This window comes from Octopus bimaculoides, chromosome 3, assembly GCF_046866305.1.
Source record: "Octopus bimaculoides isolate indiv1 chromosome 3, ASM4686630v1, whole genome shotgun sequence".
NCBI lineage: Eukaryota > Metazoa > Mollusca > Cephalopoda > Octopoda > Octopodidae > Octopus > Octopus bimaculoides.
The window spans coordinates 46,120,560-46,147,096 of NC_142930.1; the positions used below are offsets into that span (position 1 = coordinate 46,120,560).

Below are 26,537 nucleotides of genomic sequence, written 5' to 3' on the forward strand. Positions count from 1 at the left end.
CAACTGATTTGCAAATGTTTACCATTTTAGTATATGTCATAAGATAGAATAATCTGTGGAATACCAATAATACACTACTAGCAGGACCCGTGAATATTTCATGGAATTAATGGTAAACTTATTGGGTTATTTCTGAAAACTTTATCCAAAAAGCCTGAAAGCATAACCTGTGTTGTGTTTGTATGGAAAGATAGTTGCTCATCTGTTACTCAAAGTGAAAGAAATTGGAATACAATGATTACTTGATGCACTTTATATATACACTTTATATACTTTATGCACAATTTTATCGACTTAATACACAGCACTCATAAAATAAAATATTCACTCTTATTTTTCCATTTTCACCCATAAACAAAAAAAAATATCCTGAACATATGATACAACCTTTAATTAAATTGCATATATCTGCTTCGTAAATAAGCATAAATATTTCACGGAATTGCACTTATGTGCATACATTAAGTGATAGGTGATATAAAAAACTTAGTTCAATTAAAAAAAAATACACTTCTCACTACCCAGTCACTACCATCACCCTCTCCACCACCACCATCATCGTCATCTCCCTCTCTCCTCTCTTTCCCCCTTCTCTGTGCCTTTGACCTTGCCATCAGAACATCACCCCTCTGCTAAAGTTATATTTTTAACTCTCCTCCTCTACCTTCAACTGACTTTGTTAACCATGTCATAAATATTATGTTCCCCCTACTTCATGTCATAGATGCTTCTCTCTTCCTCTTTTTCTTTCAACCTCTTTCTGTCTCACTCTTCACTTTATCCTCTTTTTCTCTGTCCTTTTTCTTTCTCCTCTCTTTCACTTCAACTAATCATGTGAAAGCATTACAATTACATTCCCTTTACTTCATGTCATGGACACTTCTCTCTCCCTCTTTTTCTCTCTCCTCCTTTTCTTTCTCCCTCTTTTCCTCTTATCATGTGAAAGCATTACCAAAGGGCTAAGTCACGCAACGACAAGCAGAATTATTATATGATGATGTTTTATCACTTATAAATACACAGTCTCCCACGACTCTATCACTGCAAACTCATCACATTTCATCCAAGTTTCTCACATCTACTCATGCATTTTATCACCCCATACACTCCACAATACTCCACTGCATTCACAAGACAGCCTCACTATCTATCATGCACTAACAGATACCATTTCATTCTAGCTGAACTTGTGTCTTTAACCTTTTAATATTTAATACAACCATATCTGGCCTAAATCCAACCTCTCACATCTACCCTATAATGTCATTCTAAAAGTATACAAACATTCCATAGAAATTTTGAAGCTACAAAATAATGCATGGTTTATTCTACTCAGTGCTTATGAATAGAAGCGGTGTCAGTCATTGGGGAGTTGGGCCATATACCTCCTTAACATAAGAGTACAAACCTTTGGCATCATTTCTATCAGCTGCTTCTTGTGCCCCTTTTGCTCTATCATTCCACCATTCCTGTTTCATTTTCCTTAGAGCAGTCTGCACTTTCCCTTTTAAGCTTTCTGCAAGTTTCGTTTGTGTTGGGGTTCAAGGACTGAGAAAGAAGTGTATTGCCTAAGTTTTGTTTTTCTAAAAGTAGATCATGAATTTCTGCTGATCTATCTGAGAATCAGTCACTGGACTTACATGATTTAAATCCCACTGACGAACTTATAACCTGAAATACTTTTGTTTTGAAATTTTCCCATTGATTGTTTCAGTCAAGATTGATACTTTCTATAGCATCATGGAATCTTGATAATTTAAAGTTTGCAACATTTAACTTTTTGAGTACCTTAGGACCAGAATGTCGATTTTTAGTCATTATTGAAGAATCTATTTTTCCACGCACTAGACGATGGTCAGTCCAGCTCTCTGCTCCTCTCATAGCCCGAACACTAAAAACATCTTTCAAATCATGTTTTCTAATCAGAATATAACCTGAGATACCAGTGCTTAGATCTTAGGTGCATCCAGGTGGTTTTATATTTATTTTTCTGCTTAAGCAGAGTGTTGGTAACAACCAGATTATCTCAGTACAAAGCATCAAAAGATCTATGCCATTTTTATTACATTTCCAATCCCATGTCAACCTTAAACAGGCCATGAAACGTAATTCTTTGCAACTCTTGCATTGAAATATCCCAATATGACCAGCTTGTCAGAAATTGGTACTCTCCTCAATAACTGTGCTAGATCATCATAAAACTGTCCTACTGTTTCATCAGAATGGGACATTGTTGGTGATAAATACTGACAACGGTAAGAAACCTACCTTTTGTCAGTTTAATACGGTATGACATGATCCGTTCAGATATATCACTTGGAAGCTCTGCAATGGAGGATACTAATGTATTCTTGAGAGCAAACCCAACACCAGATTCTCTATGCTGACTCTCAGGTAGGCCACTCCAAAAGATAATATATCCATAAGTAGGTTCATTTACTTGACCCTCACCAGAGAGACAAGTTTCAGAGAGCGCAACTATATTAAAGGAATATTCCTTAAGCTCACAGTCATTAAGTGCAGTATGCTTTTCTGGCCTCTTGTTGAAATTATCATCAAGAAGTGCGCACACATTCCAACAGCCAAAATTAAAAGGATGTTTATTTTTACTTTTTCTTGAAGATTGTTTGACCACAGTGGCAGGATGATGATCGGGCTCAGCCTGTGATACACAGGGACACCTGCCGAGCCAGACCTGTTCTCCTGATGTTCCCAAGCCTTTTTTGATATTTACTGAATCTGTTTGAGACATTTTAGAGTAAGTTACAAGTGCATTTTTAGGTTTCTGCCAACCAACCAATTGAATGATTTTACTAAGATTTGGTGTACATGAAGTACCTGTGCAGATGAATAATTTCCAGTGGGTGTAGTTTGCACTGCACTACCCCCACCTATTGGTCCAAGAAGACTTTCGCCAGTGTGACATGAAAATTGACAAACCAGGAACTTCCAAGACCTCAGGTTTTATTTCGGAGATTTCCTTCTAGGTAGATTACCAAGAGCAACTTGACATATATATATGTTTCTTATCCTTATTTTTCCAACATTTGCTCAGAAGCCCAGAGGTGCTAATATTACTCAGTATAGAAGTTACCTACAGAAAGTAGACTGAATTATGAAAATATAAATGGAGCGCTAAACACATCAGCAGCAGTCATACATCTACTGGTAGATGTAATTTCTACTGTAAATATATAAGTGTGTGCATGTGTGTGGAGAGAGAGAGAGAGAGAGAGAGATCATGCATCCATGCATATAGATTATGTATACATATATCATCATCATCATCATCATCATCATCCACAAATAGGGTTTCAGTGATGTGCTTTTCCACCATCTTAGTTTGGCAGAGAGCTGACAGAGATGTCTTAACGATATTTGGTCTAGGTCTTCCACTGGGTGGTGTAGGACCTCTGTGCTAGAAGTTTTCCAGAAGGAGTAGTATCTCTGGTGGGCATGCTAGCGGCACTCCCTAGGGGTCCCTGCCCACCTGTGACTTTAAGCAGCTGTAGCATGCAAGCACACATGCACACACACACACACACACACACACACACACACATATATATATATTACATAAAGATAGCTGTGGCCGGTCTATGGGGTTACCCTGAGTTTCATGTCCATAATGTGCTTAGCTTTATGGCATATCATGAAGCTGAGGTGATATCTGCCACAGGCACCACCACTATAGCACCGAAAACAGCTCCAACAGCAATGACAATGACTATAGCAGCACCAACAGTGCTACAAATGATGTCTCCTACACCAGTATTAACAATGTGATGAGACTCAAAGTTTGAAGATCATGCTTCACCACCTCGTCCCATGTTTTCCTAGGTCTACCCCTACGACAGGTTCCCTCCATTATTAGAGATCAGCATTTCTTTACACAGCTGTCCTCATCCATATGCATCACATGACCATACCATATATATATATGTATATATATACATATATATATATATATATATATATATATATATATATATATATATATATATATATATATAAGTGATGGCACATGGCCTAGTGCTTAGTGTGCTGCACTCACAATCACTAGACTGTAAGTTCGATTCCCAGATCAGGCGGCATGTTGTGTTCTTGAGCAAAACGCTTCATTTCACATTGCTCCATCTCAGCCTTTTAATCATCATCATCATCATCATCATCATCATCATCGTTTAATGTGTCCACTTTCCATGCTGGCATGGGTTGGACGATTTGACTGAGGACTGGTGAAACCAGATGGCTACACCAGGCTCCAATCTGATTTGGCAGAGTTTCTACAGCTGGATGCCCTTCCTAATGCCAACCACTCAGAGAGTGTAGTGGGTGCTTTTACGTGCCACCAGCACGTAGGCCAGTCAGGAGGTACTGGCAACGACCATGCTCAAATGGTGTATTTTACATGCCACCTGCACAGAAGCTAGACCAGCGGTACTGGCAACGAACTCGCTTGAATGTCTTTTCACGTGTCAGGAAGGTGACGTTGGTAACGGTCATGCTCAAATGGTGCTATTTACGTGCCATTGGCACTAAAGACAAACAGCTGGTGCTCTGGCAACGATCACGCTCAGACGGTGCTCTTAGTGATTTACTGGTACTGGTGCCATCACGATTTCGCTTTTAATCACGGGGGAATAATTGCCTGCTTGCTTAACTAGTGAGGTGGCATTATTCAATGGCTAAAATGATGCAAAGCCCGTTGTGATTGTCTGGTTGATCACATGATCACAGTCACATGATGTATATGTAGAGGTCAACTTTGCCTTTCATCCTTTCAGGATCAATAAAACAAGTACAAGTTGAGTACTGGCATCGATGCAATCAACTTAGCCCGTTAACTGAGGGCATATGTGAGTAAATAAGTTTAGTGGTGACGAGTGAATTAGTGAGTAAGTAAATGATGATGATTGAGTAATGGAATAAGTGAGTAAGGAGTGAGGGGAGAAGAGAATAAGAGAGAGTGAGTAAGTGGTGAGTGAGGTATAGTGAATAAGGGAATGAGTGAATAAGGGAGATAGTGAGTGAATGAGTATCTCTACCCTCACAGGATAGAAATCACTTCAACATCTTCACTGATAACGTTTATTGTGTAACACATTTTGTTTGCCTTTGCTATTTCACTGGATTGTTCAAATTTGTATTAATCTCTTGTGATCTGATATGACACAGTAGTTTTAGTACTATATCAAGCAGAGCAAAATAAGGTCAGTTTGTATAGATTGTCAATGCTTGTTGTATACCTCAAAGTAAAGGTAGTATAGGTGTGGCAGGCGACAGTCAGTCAGGTGACTTCCTCCAAGCAGGAAAGCATTTTTTTTTGCAGTTACATATTCCATTGATTACTTAAAAACTGAAGAAATATTTTGACTTCACAAATTATTGTTAACCAGACAAAGTAAAGAAAATTATTGAAGTAGTCGGAATATAATTTTGTCATCAGGTGAGCAAATAATGATATCAATAATTCCATTATGTATTTATGTTGGTGGTTTTGGGAAAAATGTTAATGCTAGCTTCAAATTACCTAAGCAACCATGTATACATACACACACACAGACATATATATATATATATATATATATATATATATATATATATATATATATATATACATATGTGTTTATATATATACATACATGTATACGTGTGTATATATATATATGCATATATACACACTCATATGTACGTAGGTATTTATGTGTGTGTGTGTGTGTGTGTGTTAACCTCTCCCACCCGCCTAATTGTCAATGAGCTGTAAGCAATTTTTCATAGTTTTGTACTGACAGACTGTGACAGTCTGACTTCCTTTCAATACTTTTGTTATTATTCTGCGTAGCAAACTTATGTTCATCCAGTTTCTGAGTCTATGATACTGGGTCTTCCATCTGTTCTACTAAATTTTTTTTTCCACAAGATTTACTTGTAAAATCATGATATTTCATAGTGACAAGGAAATATGGTACATACAGACATACATAGGGAGAGAAAGAGACAGAGAATGAAAGAGAGAGAGAGAGAGAGAGAGATAGCAATGACCAGCACCAATAATGGCCACATTCTATCAATATATATATACATATATATATATATATATATATATATATATACATATATATATGTGTATATATATATGTATATATATATGTATATAAATATATATATATATATATATATATATATATATATATATATATATATATGTATGTATATATATATATATATATATATATATATATATATATATATATATATTTACTTGGAGAATGGAGCAACAAATACAAGAAAAAGCATTTTCGTTGGACTAGATAGCCGTTGTTTTATTATGTGGAGCTTGTGAAATGAGTCAGTGTGGAGATTTAGGTTATGTAATGAGTCATTTTGTATACATACATACATATATACATATACTAAATTAATAACTATATAGATAGTTATAATAAAGGGTGCGGATTGACCACACAAAAAAAAATATTTATTTTTTTATCTGCCTGATTACAACTTGTGCTAATGGAATATTGAGGTGGTTTTTAGAGCCATTTGGCATCTATTTCTAGCGTCTTGGTGTGGTCAATCAGCACCCTTTAATATAATTATCTATATAATTATAAATTTAGTATAAAATGTTGCATGGTTTTTATTTCATGCTGGTAATTTGATAAAAATCATTAAAGTGATTTTATCCCTAATTATATATACATATAAAGGCAGTGCTCCAGCATGGCTACAGTCAAACGACTGAAACAAGTAAAAGAATAATAAAAGAAAATGCATAGACATACACACACACACACACACACACACACACACACACACACATATATATATATATATATATATATATATATATATATAATATTCGCAGGAAATCAATATTTAATATTTAAATTTTGAAAGATATATATCCAATATGACATGGTAATATAATAAATTTAAGATATAAATATAAATATATATAAAAATATGAATGTAGATAAAGATACATGTGAATATAAATGCATATAAAAATTTATGCGTAATTGAGCATGAATATTATAGTCTAAAATTTTAAAAAGTCTAAAATTTAAAAAAATTAAACATCTGACGATCGTTTCACGGATATTATTGTAATCACAATGTAATCAAAAGATCAGCATATTATCAATAATTCCGCTCTTCGGAGATGAATGGATTTATAATCTGTGTTAAGAACGAATGGTATATGTAATATTAATTAAAATATTAAAAAAATTAAAAATATTAAAATTATTAAAGTGTATACTGTCATTTAAAGAAATTGTAAAATTAATCCTCCTGTAATTTGGAAAATTCATTTTTTTATCCTTTGTTGAAATTTTAATCTTTTGATTACATTGTGATTACAATAATATCCACGAAACGATCGTCAGATGTTTAATTTTTTTAAATTTTAGACTTTATAATATTCATGCTCAATTACGCATAAATTTTTATATGCATTTATATTCACATGTATCTTTATCTATATTCATATTTTTATATATATTTATATTTATATCTTAAATTTATTATATTACCATGTCATATTGGATATATATCTTTCAAAATTTAAATATTAAATATTGATTTCCTGCGAATATTATTGATAATTTTATGAATTTATCAATAATATAAAAACACATATATATATATATATTTATTTGCTCAAAATAATAGAGCAAATATTCTATTACATATTCTTTTAGAATATTCCTTATAAAAGTTATATACATATATACATATACATATATATATACACACAGACACATATATACATATACATATATATACATACATACATACACACACATACATACATACATACATACATACATGCATATATACATACAAACATATATATTTATATATATATATATATATATATATATATATATATATATATATATATATATATATGTAACGGTTATAGGATTGCACGATGAAGATCATTTTTTTATAAGAAAATATTTATTTATGCCGTTACATTCTAGGTTGCCATACCACGACGGGTAGGCCAGTGTAATAGTATATAAAACATGCAAGGTTGAGAATGTAGGCCTGTATCTGTATGTTCCTTCTTTTATAGCAGTAATTGTATAGAGGGAGAGATGGTAGGGTTATAATGTTGGCGCCGTTGTCTGACAGTGGCTGACAGTAAAGTTATTTCTCCCTCTGCCAAGTTGTAGCTGATCAGCCAGGCATCTTTCTCCATGAGACGTCAAGTGACCACTGGTCACTAGAAAGTGAAAAGAGGAAGTTTTCTTGGAGTGTCCTGTTTATATAGCCATGAAGCAGGGCAGTGAGTGCAAAGGATTTAGCTTGTTTACCTCAATTCTAGATGGAGCAGAAGAGGTCAGAAAAGGGTCAAGTGGTGGAGACCGCTTCGGCCTAGCTATTCAAATATGGGTAAAGTGGATCGAATCCACTTCACGCCTGCCAGGTTCCTATATCACTCTCCTCGCCAGTAAGCTTCCTGGGAGGGAAGCGAACGAAGAAAGGAAACAAAGAAATGTATGATAAATGCCCGGGAATGATTGAGGAGAAATTTTGCATATCAGGAGAGAGGATCGTTGAAGTGTATACGGGACAGTGTCGCTTTGCGTGCTAAAATGTGTGCAGTCAGTGACTGGGCAGTACCACAAATGGGCGCGTGTGTGCGCGTGAGGGCGTATACAGGAGTGCAGTGGCACGTATCAAAATTGAGCTCAGGGGAGCGAGTGGGTGCATTCTCAATCCCTGGTATGAAAGATCTTCCTGCAGAGTTGCAGTGTGTGAAATGCGTCTGGTGCTGTTGTCGTGGTTAATTGCTGAGTTAGCTGGGACGATAGTGTAAGCATGCTGAAGTGATGCGCGAGACAGATCATTTTCTCTGTTAATTACGTGACCAAACAAGGGTCTAACGGAGGGAAATTATGTCTAAACATAAGCGCAGAGCATGTGATCATCCGACGTGCTTTAAGTCAGGAGAAGAATTGAGCGGACGCAGACGTGTTGCAAAACAAGAGGGTAGATGTGCATAACAGGTGCATGTGCATGAGTGCAGTAGGGCTTGCAAGGCTGAGGCTAATGCTAGTGCATTGATTAAAAAATACAGTGTACAGTATTGGATATGCCAGTGATTAATGCAGTAAGGCTGAGGTTGAGGCTGCCGGCCGGTGCATGAGGTATAAGCCTCGATCATGCAGGAGAAAAGTGTGGCATGCTGGCGCGTTGTAAGAGACAAACAACTTTCTCTATGTATACGTGACAAGCCGAGGGTCTTACAGAAATGAGTTGTGTCTACAAGGGCGCATTGAGCATGGAAAACAGGCGAGATAGGCATGTGTGGTGCATGAATGTGACAGAGTTAGCATTCTTGTGTGTTTATGGACCATGTGTGCAGATGCGTGTGCCAGGCCAGGCACTGAGGAAAAGGTGCATGCGGGTGTGTGTGCAACAATACAAGCATTTCAAAGCAAACGAGAAGAAAAAGAATATGGATCAAATTGAGAAGGCATGCAGACAAAAAATTCAGGTTATGAATAAATGTTCTGTTCACGATGAAAATGTTCAGTTCATGAATAAAATGTTCAGTTGAAAGAAAAAAAGAATATAAATAAATTTTGTAGCAGTTCGTGTGGAAATTAAGGCATTGGTGCCTGTAAATCATTCACCTGGAATCTTTTTGAAATAGCAAACTTGTATGTATTTTGCTGGCCAGCGGACTCTTCGTCCGCTTCTTGTTCGAGGGTGCTGTGAGGACGCTGAAGTACTTGCAGGAGGTGTTGACGAAACTGTGTCGGTTTGGTTTGGAGTGGACGATGCTGCGGAGAATTCGGGTTCGACGATAGCTTTCTTAAGTCGATCAATACTAATAGTATTTGGCTTGCCATTTCTGTCAACGAGGAAGTATTTTTCCTTTCTCTGTAGTACTCTGTAGGGTCCAGAATACGGTGGACGGATTTGCGATGGTATTCCATCGTTCCGGATAAAAACGTGCGTCCATTGGTTAATGTCTGAGGGAACATAAGTGTCGGTTTTCTGCGAACGGGGTGCGTTAGGTGAGAGATGGAACATATGTGCGCGTAGACGATGTACATACAATGTAGGATCAGGAATATCCCTTGGAGGAACTGGAGCAATCATTTGCCCAGGCAGGGCCAGAGTGGTGCCGTAAACTAACTCAGCCGGAGAGTGACCGATGTCATCCTTAATAGATATACGGATACCGAGCAGAATAAGAGGAAGGAATTCCATCCAGTTGGTTATATCTGGACATGCACGTATGGCTGCTTTTAATTGCCTGTGGAATCTCTCTATCATGCCGTTTGCCGCTGGGTGATACGCTGTTGTGCGGCAGTGCTTGGAACCGATCAGGCACGTGAGTTCACTGAAAAGGCGCGAATCGAATTGCCGTCCTCTGTCTGTCGTGATGGTCGCGGGGACACCAAAGCGCGATACCCAGTGTGATATCAACGCTTTAGCGACGGTTTCCGCTGAAATATCGGACAGAGGGAAAACCTCGGGCCATCGAGAAAAGCGGTCGATGCAGGTTAAGAGGTGCGTATAGTTTTGAGAGGGTGGTAGAGGTCCGACTATATCCAAGTGGATGTGTTGAAAACGTGCGTCCGGTGTTGTGAAAGTGCCGAGAGGTGATTTTACATGTCGCTGTATTTTCGCCTTTTGGCAGGCAGCGCAACTCTCAACCCAAGCGCGAATGTCCTTGTTAACGTTCGTCCACACAAAACGAGTTCTTATTATCTTCTGTGTGGCACGAATGCCGGGGTGCGATAGGCAGTGAAGGGCAGTGAAAACACTTCGTCGGTGTTGTTCGGGGACGTAAGGACGTTCATGGCCAGTGGATGTATCACACCATATATGAGAGGTAGAAGAAGATAATGGTAACAGCTGGAATTTGAGGGGCGACGAATTCCGTAGCCTACTAAGCTCTTCGTCGTTTTCCTGATCTGCCGCGATCAGCTCGAGATCGATTTTCTCCGGGGCGTGCAGAGCGTTAAGGTGGACGCGTGAAAGCGCGTCTGCTGCTGTGTTGTTAGCTCCTTTGATATGTCGAATATCTGTGGAATATTGGGCGATGAAGTCGAGGTGACGGACTTCTCTAGGAGAATGGCAGTCGGGTTTCTTCCTGAATGCATATACCAGCGGCTTATGGTCCGTGTAAATGCTGAAAACGGATCCTTCAAACATATGGCGGAAGTATTTTACGGACAGATACGCAGCCAGTAGCTCACGTCCAAAAGTACTATATTTCATCTGCGCAGGTTGAAGTCGCTTGGAGAAAAACGATAATGGTTGCCACATACCATTAACAAACTGCTGAAGGACACCTCCGACTCCGGACATGGACGCGTCAACTAGTAAACTGAGTGGGGCACCTGGTTTGGGGTAGACTAGCATCATGGCCCTGGTTAGCATATCTTTTAGTTTATTAAAAGAGGCCAGTTCTTCGTCGCTTAACGTTATGGCCTGTCTCTTCTTTGTTTTGTTGCGCAGTACATCGGTAAGTGGCTGAGCCACCTCGGCGCAGTGTGGTAGGAAACGCCGGTAGAAGTTAATCAGACCCAAATATTCGCGTAGTTTCCGAAGTGAAGTAGGAATGGGGAAATTGACTATCGCCTCCACCTTGTTGGATAAGGGCCGGATTCCGTCCTTGTCAATGGTATGGCCGAGGAAAGATAGAGACGAGACACCAAAAATACACTTACTTGTGTTGATTACGATGCCGTAGTCATGTAACCGCTGAAATACTTGCTCTAAATGTTTTTCATGTTCGGCTTCGGATTTACTAGCTACCAATATATCGTCGATGTATGCGTAAACGAAAGGTAAGTCCCTAGTTACAGTATCCATAAAGCGCTTGAATGTCTGCGCTGCGTTACGGAGACCGAAAGGCATCCGCAAAAACTCGAATAGTCCGAAAGGCGTGGAAATTGCCGTTTTAGGAACATCGGCGGGTTCGACGGGTATCTGATTATAGGCCCTCACTAGGTCGATTTTCGAAAAAATGTGTGCTTCGTTAAGCGAAGCAGAAAAATCCTGCAAGTACGGAATCGGATAATTATCGGCCACTGTAGCCTTGTTGAGGGCTCTGAAGTCTCCGCATGGACGCCAGCCGTTCGTCTCTTTCTTAGGCACCAAATATAGCGGGCTGGACCAACTGCTGCTGGATGGTCGAATTATCCCCAGATCTAACATATGTTGAAATTCTTCTTTAGCGACCCGCAGGCGGTCTGGAGGCAGTCTTCGCGGTCGCGAGGCAACAGGTGGTCCGGTGGTTTCAATATGGTGCGTAATCCCGTGCTTGACGTCCTTGTGTTTAAATAGTGGTCGGGTGATGTCCGGATATTTACGGAGGAGTGCTTCGAATCGGCTGGTCTTTTTCCGTAACATGACTGGACCTACTGTGGACATACGTGCGGTTATACCGCGTACAGTGAGGTCGGTCGTTGTATCAACGAGTCTACGTTTTTTGACGTCGACCAGGAGGCCGAAGTGGTGCAAAAAATCAGCACCTATGATAGGAGTGGGTAATTTTGCCACAACGAAAATCCACTGAAAAGCGCGACGAAGGCCTAAATTTAATGTGAGGGATTGCTCGCCAAAAGTTTGAATAGGGGATTGATTCACAGCCTGAAGAAAGGTTGGCGTTTGTTTCCTATGTCCCGAGGTTAGTGAGACGGGGATGATGCTAACTTCAGCTCCAGTGTCCACGAGAAAACGGGTACCTGTAGTATGGTCCATAATGAAGAAAAGGCGACTTTGTTTATCTGCGCCAGGAGCGACTGTCGCCCCTACAACCTGGCTTGCTCGTTTCCCGGGCCAGCAGGAGTATGTCTGTGGAAAGAACAGGGTTGATTGCAGGAAAACGCGTTTTTGCCGTATCTCCTGTGGTAATAGCAAAACCGAGGAAACCGCCGGTTGACGCTAGGGCTCCCCGAACGTCTTCTATGAAAGCGTCGGGGTTGGTTGTTCTTGTGCGGTGAGCGGCTGCGACATGTCAGCTCTTGCAATTGCGCTGAGAGTGTCTGTATCTGCGCTGCCTGTTGAGTCAGAAGTGCACGTACTTCCAGCATTTCCGACGAATCCGAAGAAGTAGCAAAAGGATTGGTGGAAGATATTGGCGCCATTGTCGAGAAGGGGTTGGCTGTCTCAGCGATTCGATCTGCTATCTCGTCCAGTTCATCGACAGAAGCCGATTCTTTCGTAGATGCCAGTATCACTTGTGTGTTGGCAGGCAGACGTTTCAGGAATATCTGTTTAAATATCCCGTCTGGCAAGGTCTGATCACCTAGCAGTTGTTTCATCCGTCGTAATAGTTGCGACGGAGTTTTATCTCCCAACTCTTCGGAAATTAAGAGTTGGTGTAGCCGCCGTTGCTCCGAGACGGAGGTCCTTTTGATTAGTTCGTTCTTAAAAGTGTCGTAAGACACGGAACCTGGTGGGGCCATAATCAAGTCCCTGACCTCCATCATTATTTCAGGAGAAAGGGCACCGATTAAATGCGTCAGTTTCGCTGCATCGCTTGTTATCCTATTCGCAGCAAACTGAGCCTCGCCGTGGGCGAACCACAGGGCCGGATCAAAAGACCAGAAGGATGGCAATTTTACAGAAATTGCGGCCTGAGGCAGTGCCATGTCTACAGACGAAGAGGTTGCAGGCGTGTCTTGCTCCGGAAAGTGCATATATTATGAAAATGAGTTGGTATTTTCTCTTGGTTTAACGACTGTAGATCTGAAGAATGAAGTTCTTTAGTTCGAATTCAGGAAAAAATGCAGAAGGTAGAAATTCTTTCGCTCGGAGATCACCATGTGTAACATTTCATGTTATTGTGAAGGCTGCGATTCTCTTGTTCGGGGTCACCACTTGTAACGGTTATAGGATTGCACGATGAAGATCATTTTTTTATAAGAAAATATTTATTTATGCCGTTACATTCTAGGTTGCCATACCACGACGGGTAGGCCAGTGTAATAGTATATAAAACATGCAAGGTTGAGAATGTAGGCCTGTATCTGTATGTTCCTTCTTTTATAGCAGTAATTGTATAGAGGGAGAGATGGTAGGGTTATAATGTTGGCGCCGTTGTCTGACAGTGGCTGACAGTAAAGTTATTTCTCCCTCTGCCAAGTTGTAGCTGATCAGCCAGGCATCTTTCTCCATGAGACGTCAAGTGACCACTGGTCACTAGAAAGTGAAAAGAGGAAGTTTTCTTGGAGTGTCCTGTTTATATAGCCATGAAGCAGGGCAGTGAGTGCAAAGGATTTAGCTTGTTTACCTCAATTCTAGATGGAGCAGAAGAGGTCAGAAAAGGGTCAAGTGGTGGAGACCGCTTCGGCCTAGCTATTCAAATATGGGTAAAGTGGATCGAATCCACTTCACGCCTGCCAGGTTCCTATATATATATATATATATATATATATATATATATATATATATATATATATATATATATATATATATATATATATAGTTAATTTGAGGAAGTTAAGTCCTCACTGGGGATAATATAATCCAATGTATTCCACTAGTTCAATCTGTATCATATAATAGTAAAGTCATTTGTATATGTGTAGAATTATAAAAAAATTTTATATTAAGGGAAAAACAAGAAGAAAATCCGTATCTTTAAAAGGCAAGATGTGTGTGTGTGTGTGTACGTGAATATAATTTATGCTCCTCCACAAGTTAGCACGCATGTCGCTCCAATTGTAGGAGGACATTCATCATGACCCTGTCTGCATTTTCGTCAACTTTTTCTCTCAGAGGCACCCGCATATAGCTGTGAAAATCGATTTTCAACCATAACTTTTAACAATTTTCAAGTCAGAGAAAAAGCTATTGTTTACAAACAGGAGTTAAGTCCCCTTCTAGCGACGCACACGTTTTTAAGACCATTGTTGTTTTTTTTTCCATCGAGGAAAAAAGTGTTTTGTTGATATACGGGCAACACACACACACACACATATGAACATGTATGCGTACAAAAAATATGTATGCAATTGGTGTACGTACGTGCGTGTGTGTATGTGAGTGTGTTGCCCGTATATATATATATATATATATATATATATATATATATATATATATATATATATAGTTTTAGGGAAAAGAACCAAGTTTCATGAACTCATCGATGAAAATCCACTATGTAAAGCTCAATTTAATTTTTATTTTTTATAAATTGATTTTAATTGAGTTTTTACCTGTAATTTGGGATTTTATCCCTAATATATATATATATAGATAGATAGATAGATAGATAGATAGATAGATAGATAGATAGATAGATAGATAGATAGATAGATAGATAGATAGGGTGATAAATTGAATATTAATTCAATTTAAAACCAAGTGACTGAAACAAGTAAAAAAGAGTAAAATAGTAAACAAAAACTGGAAGCTGAAAGCTCAAAAAGTTAAGAAAAGACATAAGAAGAACCTACATATATGTTTCTGTCAAACCAATAAGTTGATGGGAATCTCCAAAACCTGTTGTTTAATGTCAAAGAAATTGCTACATTCATACTATTTTATAGTTTCACTTCTTCGGGGTTCAAAAAGATCACCTATGTACACACAAGCACACACACACACATATATAATGAACATAGGTATATTTGAACATATATGTGTGTGTGCGTGTGTGTGTGTGTGCGTGTGTGCGTGTGTGTGTGTGTGTGTGTGTGTGTGTGTGTGTGTACAGTAGTCCCCTAGTACTCGTGGAGGTTACATGCCTAGACCACCTGCGAATAGTGAAAAATCGCGAATATTGAATGTGGCTCATAAAAATGCCTATAAATGTCAGAATATTATGTAAAATATTTAGACAAAAGAAACAGGCTTGGAAGGACTGGAAGAACGGTGGTAGCAGGGAATTGTACCAATCTGCCAGAAGGGAAGCTAGGCGACTGGTTTATTTAGCCAGAGGGGAAGCAGATAAGAAAAGATTTGCCAATGTTCTGCGCCGTGAGGACCAAAGACTCGAGGTATTTCGTGTTGCAAGACAGTGTAGGAGAGAGAATAGTGATGTTGTAGGAGAGAGAATAGTGATGTTGTAGGAGAGAAATGTGTTCGCATGGATGATGGTACGCTTGCACTAAATGAGGCTGCAAAGAAAGAGGTCTGGAGATGCTACTACGATAGATTACTTAATAAAGAGAATGAATGGGAGAAAGAGAGCCTGCCGTATGTCGACCCAACAGAGGGACCAGCTATCCGAGTTGACAGTACCAGGGTAGATAAAGCAATTAAGAGTATGAAGACAGGGAAAGCCCCCGGCCCATCAGGAATCACTGCAGAGATGCTCAAAATATCTGGCAGTGTTGGCTACAGCCTAGTCACCCGTATTACGAACCAGGTGATACACGAAGGAGTCATACCCAATGACTGGTGTAGCAGCACCATAGTAAACTGCTACAAAGGTAAAGGTGACGCTTTAGACACTAATAATTACAGAGGCATCAAGCTGTTAGATCAGGTTATGAAAGTTACGGAGAGGGTCATAGCCCAACTAATTAGGGAGCAAATCAATTTAGATGAGATGCAGTTTGGGTTCGTGCCAGGTAAAAGCACCACTGATGCCATATTTCTAGTGAGACAGCTGCAGGAGAAATATCTAGCTAAGGATAAACCTCTGTACCTGGCCTTCGTTGACATGGAGAAAGCCTTTGACAGGGTCCCCCGATCCCTTATCTGGTGGTCAATGAGGAAACTTGGGATAGAAGAATGGTTAGTGAGAGCTGTGCGAGCCATGTACAGAGATGCTGTCAGTAAGGTGAAGGTTGGAAATGAGTACAGTAATGAATTCCGGGTAGAGGTAGGGGTCCACCAAGGTTCCGTCCTCAGCCCCCTCCTATTTATCATAGTCCTCCAGGCGATCACAGAGGAATTCAAGACAGGTTTCCCCTGAGAGCTCCTCTATGCTGATGACGTTGCACTAATTGCGCAGTCACTATCAGAACTAGAGGAGAAGTTTAAGGTGTGGAAGCAAGGACTAGAATCGAAGGGCCTTAGAGTCAACCTAGCAAAAACCAAAATCCTAATAAGTAGGAAGGTAGATAAAACACAAACCCCTTCAGGTAGATGGCCCTGCTCAGTATGCAGTAAAGGAGTAGGTAGTAACTCTATAAGATGTACCCGGTGCAAGCTATGGACACATAAGAGGTGCAGCAATATCAAAGGCAGATTAACTACAAAGTTAGTTTTTGTATGTGGCAGATGTTCAGGTGCAATAAACACTGTAAACAAACAGGTAACAACTTCTATCTCATTCCAGGGAGAAAAACTAGAGGTAGTTGATAGCTTCCGCTATCTGGGTGACCAAGTTAGTAGTTGGGGTGGGTGCGCTGAAAGTGTAACTGCTAGAATTAGAATAGCCTGGGCCAAGTTTAGAGAGCTCTTACCTCTGCTGGCGACAAAGGGACTCTCACTCAGAGTAAAAGGCAGACTGTATGACGCATGTGTACGAACAGCCATGCTACATGGCAGTGAAACATGGGCTGTGACTGCTGAGGACATGCGTAAGCTCGCAAGGAATGAAGCCAGTATGCTCCGTTGGATGTGTAATGTAAATGTGCATACCCGTCAGAGTGTAAGTATCTTGAGAGAAAAGCTGAACATAAGAAGCGTCAGTAGTGGTGTGCAAGAGAGACGATTGCGCTGGTTTGGACATGTGGTGAGAATGAATGAGGATAGCTGCGTGAAAAAGTGCCACTCCCTAACAGTTGAGGGAACCCGTGGAAGAGGTAGGCCCAGGAAGACCTGGGCTGAGGGGGTGAGGCAAGACCTTCGAACATTGGGCCTCACCGAGGCGATGACTACTGACCGAGACCTTTGGAAATGTGCTGTGCGTGAGAAGACCCGGCAAGCCAAGTGAGATCTTTGCCAGTGTCCCTGGACTGGCTCTTGTGCGGGTGGCACATAAAAGACACCATTTCGAGCGTGGCCGTTTTCGTGCGGGTGACACGTAAAAGCACCCACTACACTCTCTGAGTGGTTGGCGTTAGGAAGGGCATCCAGCTGTAGAAACTCTGCCAAATTAGATTGGAGCCTGGTGTAGCCATCAGGTTGCACCAGTCCTCAGTCAAATCGTCCAACCCATGGTAGCATGGAAAGCGGACGTTAAACGATGATGATGATGATGATGATATATATATATATATATATATATATATATATATACACACACACACACACACACACACACACACACACACACACACACACACAAAATTTAATAATGATTTAATAAAATGAATGTAAAATGTACTGTTACTCACCAATAATGAATGATATTGATTTAAGTCAATGATGATGAAAATAATGAAGGTAATGACCGCACAACAAAGAAAATTTAAAGCTCTTTAGGTGATGCCTCTTCTTCAGGTGTTTTAGGGGATGTCGTATCTTCATGCAAGGTTTTCTTGATGGGCTTGAGGAACATTGTGATGGGAAGTCGCTGTTGTTGTTTCTTCATGGTGGTGAGGAGAGTTTTATATGTCCACATGGCAGCATCGATGGCATTTTTGAATTGGAGAGACCAAGCCATATAGGGATCCCATGCTTCTGTCTTCCCTTGCAATTCCTTTGCTTTCCTTAAAAGGTCAGACAAATGTTCAATTGCCAGGACCAACTTATCCTCCTCTTCCTCTGGATCTGACACTTCCTCCTCCTCTTCGTTGGCAGATTTCGTTAACTCCTACAAATCTTCGGCTGTCAGAGTTTCAGAGTGGGCATTGATAAGGTCGTTGACCTTATCTGGTGTTATGTCATCAAAAACTTCGCCACCAAGTACCTTTGCCAGTTTCACCACATAGTTGACAGCCTCATGCTGAATATCTTCAGGTGAGAAGCCCTTGTAGTCTTGGCCACACCTTCTTCCAGCATGCAATGAGGGTTTCTTTTTTCATGTCTATAAGAGCAGCATGGATGACTGACAGGCACATTGTGATCGTAAAGTTACACCAGTACTCCATTAACTTGAAATTCTCATCTGAATCCATTGTGATCACAAGGTGTTGGAGAGAATATCGAGTGTAAAGTGCCTTGAAGGCATGGATCACACCTTGATCCATAAGCTGGATGAGGGAGATGGTGTTGGCATGGAGGAACTTGACTTGGGCTCCCTTGTGATTCAAATCCAAAGAGTGACTACCAGCATTATCCATAACAAGCAAGACCTTGAATTCCATGCAAACATTTTGGGGGTATTCCTTGGCTTGAGGGATGAAGCATTGGTGGAACCAAATCAAAGTTAGACTTTTGGTAATCCAGGCCTTGAGGTTGTGCATCCAGTGGATAGGCAGCAGACTTTTATTCTTATTTTTAAAGACCCTCGGGTTTCGCAGACTTGTAGATAAGTCCTGATTTCATCATGAAGCCAGCAGCATTGCCACACATAATTAGCATCATTCTGTCCTTCTCGGCCTTAAGTGCTGGGGCTTTGGCTTTGTCCTTCATGATGTACATTCTGGAAGGTATCTTCTTCCAGAACAAGCCAGTCCCATCCATACTGAAGACCTGTTTTGGCTTGTATCCCTTGTCCTCGATGATCTGCCTGGAGGTCTCAAGGTAGTTCTCAGCGGCTTTTTTGTCAGCTGATGCTGTTTCTCCATGCAGAGAAATGCACTTTATTATAAATTATTTCTGGAAATGGTCAAACCATCCCTTGCTTGTTTGAAAATCTCCACACTCCTGTGTTGTCAATAGTCTTGGTTGTGGTTCTTCAGTGCCTTCTACTGTCTCCTTTGTCGAACTGCTAGTATAATTTCCATGCTTTCTTGCAGATGATGTTACCACTCAAGGGGATGTTTTTCTTTTTGCAGTCACTGATCCACAATGCCAAGGAAGATTCCATCCTGATGAAGTGCTTATTTCTCACTATCATTATTTTTTTGGCACTTTCACAGAAACTTACTGCTACTGTAGTCCTGGTCGCCACTTCGTTCTTCTTTATGTAGCGTATGGTGCTTTTGTTGACAACATAATAGCGATCAACTGCAGCATAACTTTTACCTTCCTTGAACATATCCAGCAGTTGTGCCTTCACATGGAGCATCATAACCTTTTTCTGGTGCTTAGGTTCACTGCCAGAAGCCTTAGAAGGTGTAGGGCATTTAGGCAGCAAAAAACACAGCACTCAACAAAATATTGGAGATAGCTACTGGATGCAGTTTTTCCATAAACAAAAAAGAACAAAAAAATTTTCATTACGTCTAAAATGCGCATACCACCAATGGGAGGTTGAGCGGAGATCAAAAATAATCATGGTTTTGAAAAATTTAGTTTGTATTACCGCTAGATACAGTAATCTATACTATAATAATAATAAGAGAGAGAGATTGAGCGAGGGACCTATATTGGCTCACGACTTTAAGAATTATTCTGTTGAAATAAACATTGTGTATGATCAAATGTAGCGATGATTTTTAAAAAGTGCTGGTAGTCGCTATACTAATTAGCAAGCTTTGATTAAAAGCCGGAATAAGAGATACAAGATACTGTGTATTTGTGTCTAAAAAGAAATCAAGCGATGTGATGCGTGGTTATTCTAATCAAAGGGACCTTCAGCTGCAAAGGGGTGTCCAACAATCTGGTGAATATGGTATTTTATTATTAATAGTTTAGCCTTAAAAAGTGTGGAAAAGTATATATTGGCACGGAAAGTGCCATAAAAAATCACAGACGATATTTACGATTCCACAAATATGTGGTGGTTTCCGCGAACAACTATTAGTTCTGTGAATAACTGGGACTGCGAACGCCACATCACAAATAAGCGGGGGTACACTGCATATGTATATATATATATATATATACACATACACCTAAGTGAAATGATATATATATATATATACTGTTGTATTTCAGGATGGCCTTTTTGTTGGCAACTGGACACACACTATTTGATCTTCACTATAGTTTTTATTTGTATTTAATTAATAAAAATGAAACTAATCAAAAGGGAAGACCAAATAAACAGTGACCATCTCAAGTAATATCTGTCTTAACACATGTTTTCACATCAAAAATCTTGAAAAAGAAATAAACAAACATATATATATTTTATCATTTCACTTAGGCATAGCAATACTAATAACCTGGTGTTAGAACTCAGTACACACACATATACACACACGCACAGAGATATATATATATACATATACATATATAAAAATCAAAATTTGGGTTAGTTAAGATATGCTTGTGACATATTTCAACTGCTAAATGGCAAATTCAAAGGTGTGAAAACACCTGGTTTGTTCAGTGTCACTATCTATCAGGAATCCCAGATATCGATGTTTCAAGTTTTTTGACTCTTGTCAGTGGAATGTACCTAAGAGAAGCAACTCTAAACAAGATTATAAAACAATAACTTTATGTAAAATTCAGTCAACGTGTTGACTGATTTGCCTCACACACTTTTAGTTTCTTTTTTTTTATATGATTCCATCCATATTTGGGATGTTTTATAAGAATATACACTGACCCACTATTTTGATTGGTTCTTTATATTAGCAAACCTGGAATGATGAAAGTCAGAGTTAACTTCATGGGTACAAGGCTGTAGTAGTTCTGCCAATTGTCTATCTAAGGGAGAAAATTTAAGTCTGATTGCTATCTTCTGTTTGGAAATAATTCACTTTCAGTAAAGTATATCTCTAAATCAATCTCCAACTAAATCAAAATCATGTTCTCTCACATTTTAAATTTATAACTCCTAAAAAGCACATCTACATTTTAAGATCTAAAAAATTAAAATAATTTTAAAGCAAGATTAAATATATATATTCTTACACCATATAGTACTTTTTTTACTGTGGTATTTTCGAAAGCATAAACAATAATATTTCTGTCAAATCAGAAAGATATTATTCAGATGTCTACTATCTCATTGTTATTCGAAATCGTAGATATCTCAGAAGAGGTACATATCATTAAAAACAAATATGCACCCATGTTCATATACTTGTGTACATATAATCATCATCATCACCATTATTATCTTCATCATCACCATCATCATCATCATCATCTTCATCTTTATGTCTACTTTCCATGCTGGCATGAATTGGACAATTTAGACAAGATCTGACAGATCAGAGGACTAAGTCTTTTTCTAGTATCTTAGTGTTGGCATAGTTTCTATGGTTAGGTGCCCTTCCTAACACCAATCACTTTATAGGGAGGTATTGAGTTCTTCTTTAGCAATGCCAACTCTTGTGAGGTTACCTTGTAATTCACAAGACTAAAGCCCTCTTTAACTGAGACAAAGAATAGAAAATAAACTGGTTGCTAAGTGAGAAGTGTTGAGCAATTAATGTATGATTGAAGTAGGGACAGGTTTGTTGGGAAGGAGATTAATGGTCACTTCACATTTTACATGGGTAAGGGTGATGGTGCTGGAGCAGCTGCCACAGGAAGTGGAAAATATGATGGTGATGAGGTGTCAAAATATACCCTTAAGGTCACATGTCTAAGAAGGTGAACAGAAGAGCAGCTGTGGCCCTAAATACTGAGGACCCGCAAAGACTAAAAAGAAAAGAAGAATGGATGTGCATTTCTGATATGATAAATATTATTATACCCCATTGTAATCCAGTATATACTTTAGTGTGCTTGAATGACAAAGTTCAAAACTGTTGGGAGAAAAATTGAGCATATGAAAAATCAGACGTATTGTGCAAGTGAGAGAACGGTAGTGTTTTGATGAAGTCTGCCTTTTACTCTGAGTGAGAGTCCCTTTGTCGCCAGCAGAGGTAAGAGCTCTCTAAACTTGGCCCAGGCTATTCTAATTCTAGCAGTTACACTTTCAGCGCACTCACTCCCACTACTAACTTGGTCACCCAGATAGCGGAAGCTATCAACTACCTCTAGTTTTTCTCCCTGGAATGAGATAGAAGTTGTTTCCTGTTTGTTTACAGTGTTTATTGCACCTGAACATCTGCCACATACAAAAACTAACTTTGTAGTTAATCTGCCTTTGATATTGCTGCACCTCTTATGTGTCCATAGCTTGCACCGGGTACATCTTATAGAGTTACTACCTACTCCTTTACTGCATACTGAGAAGGGCCATCTACCTGAAGGGTTTTGTGTTTTATGCATATGAGTGAAGGTAGTGGAATAAAGAAGGGTCAATCATTTCTGTAGAAGAGGGAGATCCATGAAGATGCAAGGATGAGATTGTGAAGGCTGATCTCACAATGCCAAGCCTTGTAGAGGAGTTAACAAAAAACTGAAATGATTGGCAATATGCATTACTCAAGTAGATCTGCTCAGCTATGCTAAAGCAGCATGACTGAAGTTCCATAGATGCATTTATGCTCTTTTCACTCTAAAATGTATAGCTACACACTTGTACATAAAAAAAAATAAGAAAGAATACTTTTGTGTTATTCCATTGGCCCCTTATTTTTGTTTAAAACAAGAAATCATGCTAAAAAGTGTACATGAATGTTAATAACAAGTCATGATAATGAGTAGCTAACACTTGAAATAGATAATTTGACAACTTTTGTAAATTTTTTTATGGCTCATATTTCAGGTATATGAACGTCATCTTGAAAACTATTACAAGAAACTTCACTGATGTATTCCTCCAGCAGCATTTTAGAAAATCCAGTCTATATGACTGGTAGAGAGCTTGAATTATCACAAAGAAATGAATATTCAAGATTAACACCACATGGAAAATATTTATCAGAGCCTTCTTCTACAGTTACACCATATTATAATGTGGCATATAATGAACAAATGAATGTACCAGATTTACAACATCAAGAATTTGGTATAAAGTATGTATGAAAATTTGTATAACTCACTTTAAAGATATCAATGCAATTTCAATAACTTATAAATGAGAAAATTGTGAACATGAGACTCTATAATGGTTAAATCTTTCCTTTACAACAGAATGAGAGCCAACCACTAATAAGGGTTTCAAATTTAGGCACAAGGCCAACGATTTCAGGGCAGGGGTAAGTTAATTACATCAACCCCAGTGCTTCACAAGCACTTATTTTATCGACCTTGAAAGGATGAAAGGCAAAATTAGCCTTGACGGAATTTGAACTCAGAACACCTCTAAACATTTTGCCTGGTATGCTAACAATTCTGCCAGCTTACCACCTTAGCCAATCACTAATAATGAGACAAGTTTCTCATACTTGAGTTACTTGTATTTATGCAATGTATTGGTGTATGTTTACATGCAACATATATATGACAATTACAATGAATATAAAGATTAGTACATCTGCAAATTTTTATTTTTACAGTAAATTATACAGCATATTTGGTTCAAATTTGTTCAGTGCACATTTCTGCTGCATAGAAAGCTATTTTTGACTGGTTAGCAGTCTGTGCAACTTTATCCAAGGTTTATCCACAGATGTGATCTGAAGCAAACTGAGTGTATCTATACTTGACTAATGTTATTTTGCTAGGTTACTGTAGTTTCCAAAAGAAACTTAGCAAAATAGTGTCAGCCAAGCATATATATATAATCAGTTCACTTTGTACCATATCTGTAGACAGACCCTGAAGGAAATAAAAAAAATATAGAGATGTTCTAATCTTCATATTCATTGTAATTGTCTTAGATATACACTCAGTAAAATATTCACAATACAGTGAAGTGAACCCAAGATTTACCCATTGCAAAATTACAGTGGTGTTGCTTGCCCTAAGTAATCCTAAGTACTCTTTACAACTCAATGTGGTTAGCTTGAACCCCAATTATAACTGAGCGCTCTTATGGTACCTACCTGGATAATTTATCCCTATCTACTCATCACTATATATATACATATGTATGTATATATATATATATATATATATATATATATATATATATATATATATATATATATATAAATTTCCACTAATGTAGCTAGAAGCTTCCTGTCATTGATTAAGAAGTATTTCCCTAGAAGCCACAAGTACAACAAGCTCTTTAACCTACATGGCATCAAAGTGAGCTATTCCTGCCAAGACAACATAACATCCACTAATGCACACTACAACAGACACAAACATGCACCTGAACAACTCCCAACCCCAATCTACATCTGCCTAAATCCTACCAGTTGCCATCTAGGAAGATCCTGTTGCTCAAGGGTTGTGGTCTGCTGAGCCATCTGATATCACAAGGTACTACATGGGCATGACAGCCAATAATTTCAAGGGAAAATACACACAGCACATGGACTTGCACAGAAGCAGGGATAGAGAGAATTTCACTTCTTTGTCTTGCTTCCTCTGGAGGCTCTGTAACCTCCAGAATGAAATACTCAGCATCACATGGACTATCACCAATAGAGTACCATCTTATTCACCCAGTGCCTGAAATTGCCAGCTCATGAGTGTGTATGTGTCTCTGAATGTATGTGTGTAGGTGTATGAGTATATCTCTCTGATTGTGTGTGTATATCCACGTTAGGTAGGTTATTAAACACACACACACATCTACACATACATATACACATGTGACAACTGATATGCTTAAATGTATGTCTATATGTGTCTCTTTTACTATATGTGACTGTATGTGAGAGTGTATGTGTGCATATCACACATTTTGTATATGAATGTGTATGTATCTGTGAGTATGTGTTTGCACGCCCATTACATATGTTATTAATTACACAGACACATCTACACATACATAGACATATGTAATGAGAATGACTGGAGGTGAAACTCTTGACAAAACCAATTACGTGGAAGGTCCAAGTTATATCGTTCAATTAGCAGTTCATAATTATTGCAGCAGTTGCAAGGTCGCAAGGTATTTAGAATTTGCTTATATTTGCTTAATTTACACTGCATTCAAAAATATAGACATACTATATATAAGTACTTACAAAAATAGAGAATAATGTATATTCTTTTCTATGTTCATAATTTTTTGTTTAAAATATTGAAAAAAATATGCCACAAAAGAAAAAAATCTATTCTCTGCAGAAACACCTATAAAGCAAGGAGGAGTGCAGAAAACTGAACATGAGAGTTTCAAAAGATAAGGGACATAAGACTTTCTCAACAGCAGCAAAGGCATGGTGCAGCATGTCAGATGGAGTCTCAACACAGAAGAGACATGATACTTTCCAAAGATCACCAAACACATGCTGCAGCACATCAAAGACAGTCTCAAGATAGAAGGGAGAGGAGACTTTCTCAACATCAGCAAAATCATGTTGCAGCACATCTGACAGAGTCTCGAAACAAAAGGGAGATGAGACTTTCTCAAGATCAGAAAAGGCATGCTGCAGCACGTAATGCTGAATCATTAAAACAACATTTAGCATGCCGGATTACACAGAGGTCCAAGAGAATAGTTCTCAGAGACAGACCACTTGCAAATTTGAGCAATAAACACTGAAAATGTGCAGAGAACAACTTCTGTCACATTCAAGGGAGAAAAACTATAAGTAGTTGATATCTTCCATTACCTAGGTGACCAAGTCAGTTGCGAGGATGGGTGCACTGAAAGTGTAACTGCTAGAATAAGAATAGCCTGGGCAAAGTTCAGA

At 38.8% G+C, this 26,537-nt stretch overlaps 2 protein-coding genes across 2 annotated transcripts in view; one reads left to right on the forward strand and one right to left on the reverse strand.

The window, feature by feature from the left end:
• Window positions 1-5,281: 5,281 nt before the first annotated feature.
• Window positions 5,282-26,537, forward strand: part of LOC106870245 (uncharacterized) — a 71,019-nt gene continuing 49,763 nt past the window's right edge. Inside the window, exons 1-2 of the mRNA XM_052966518.2 lie at window positions 5,282-5,449; window positions 23,549-23,798. Coding sequence (XP_052822478.1) covers window positions 23,593-23,798 — 206 coding nt within the window. The 5' untranslated portion in view covers window positions 5,282-5,449; window positions 23,549-23,592. The remainder of the gene's footprint in view (window positions 5,450-23,548; window positions 23,799-26,537) is intronic.
• Window positions 12,795-13,637, reverse strand: LOC149136518 (uncharacterized). Its single transcript, XM_089348355.1, has one exon. It carries the CDS (start codon window positions 13,635-13,637, stop codon window positions 12,795-12,797), a length of 843 nt encoding a protein of 280 aa, XP_089204481.1.

Bases quoted from the DNA above. Each gene is read 5' to 3' on its own strand.
- LOC149136518 (XM_089348355.1), bottom strand. From the start codon at position 13,637: ATGGCACTGCCTCAGGCCGCAATTTCTGTAAAATTGCCATCCTTCTGG.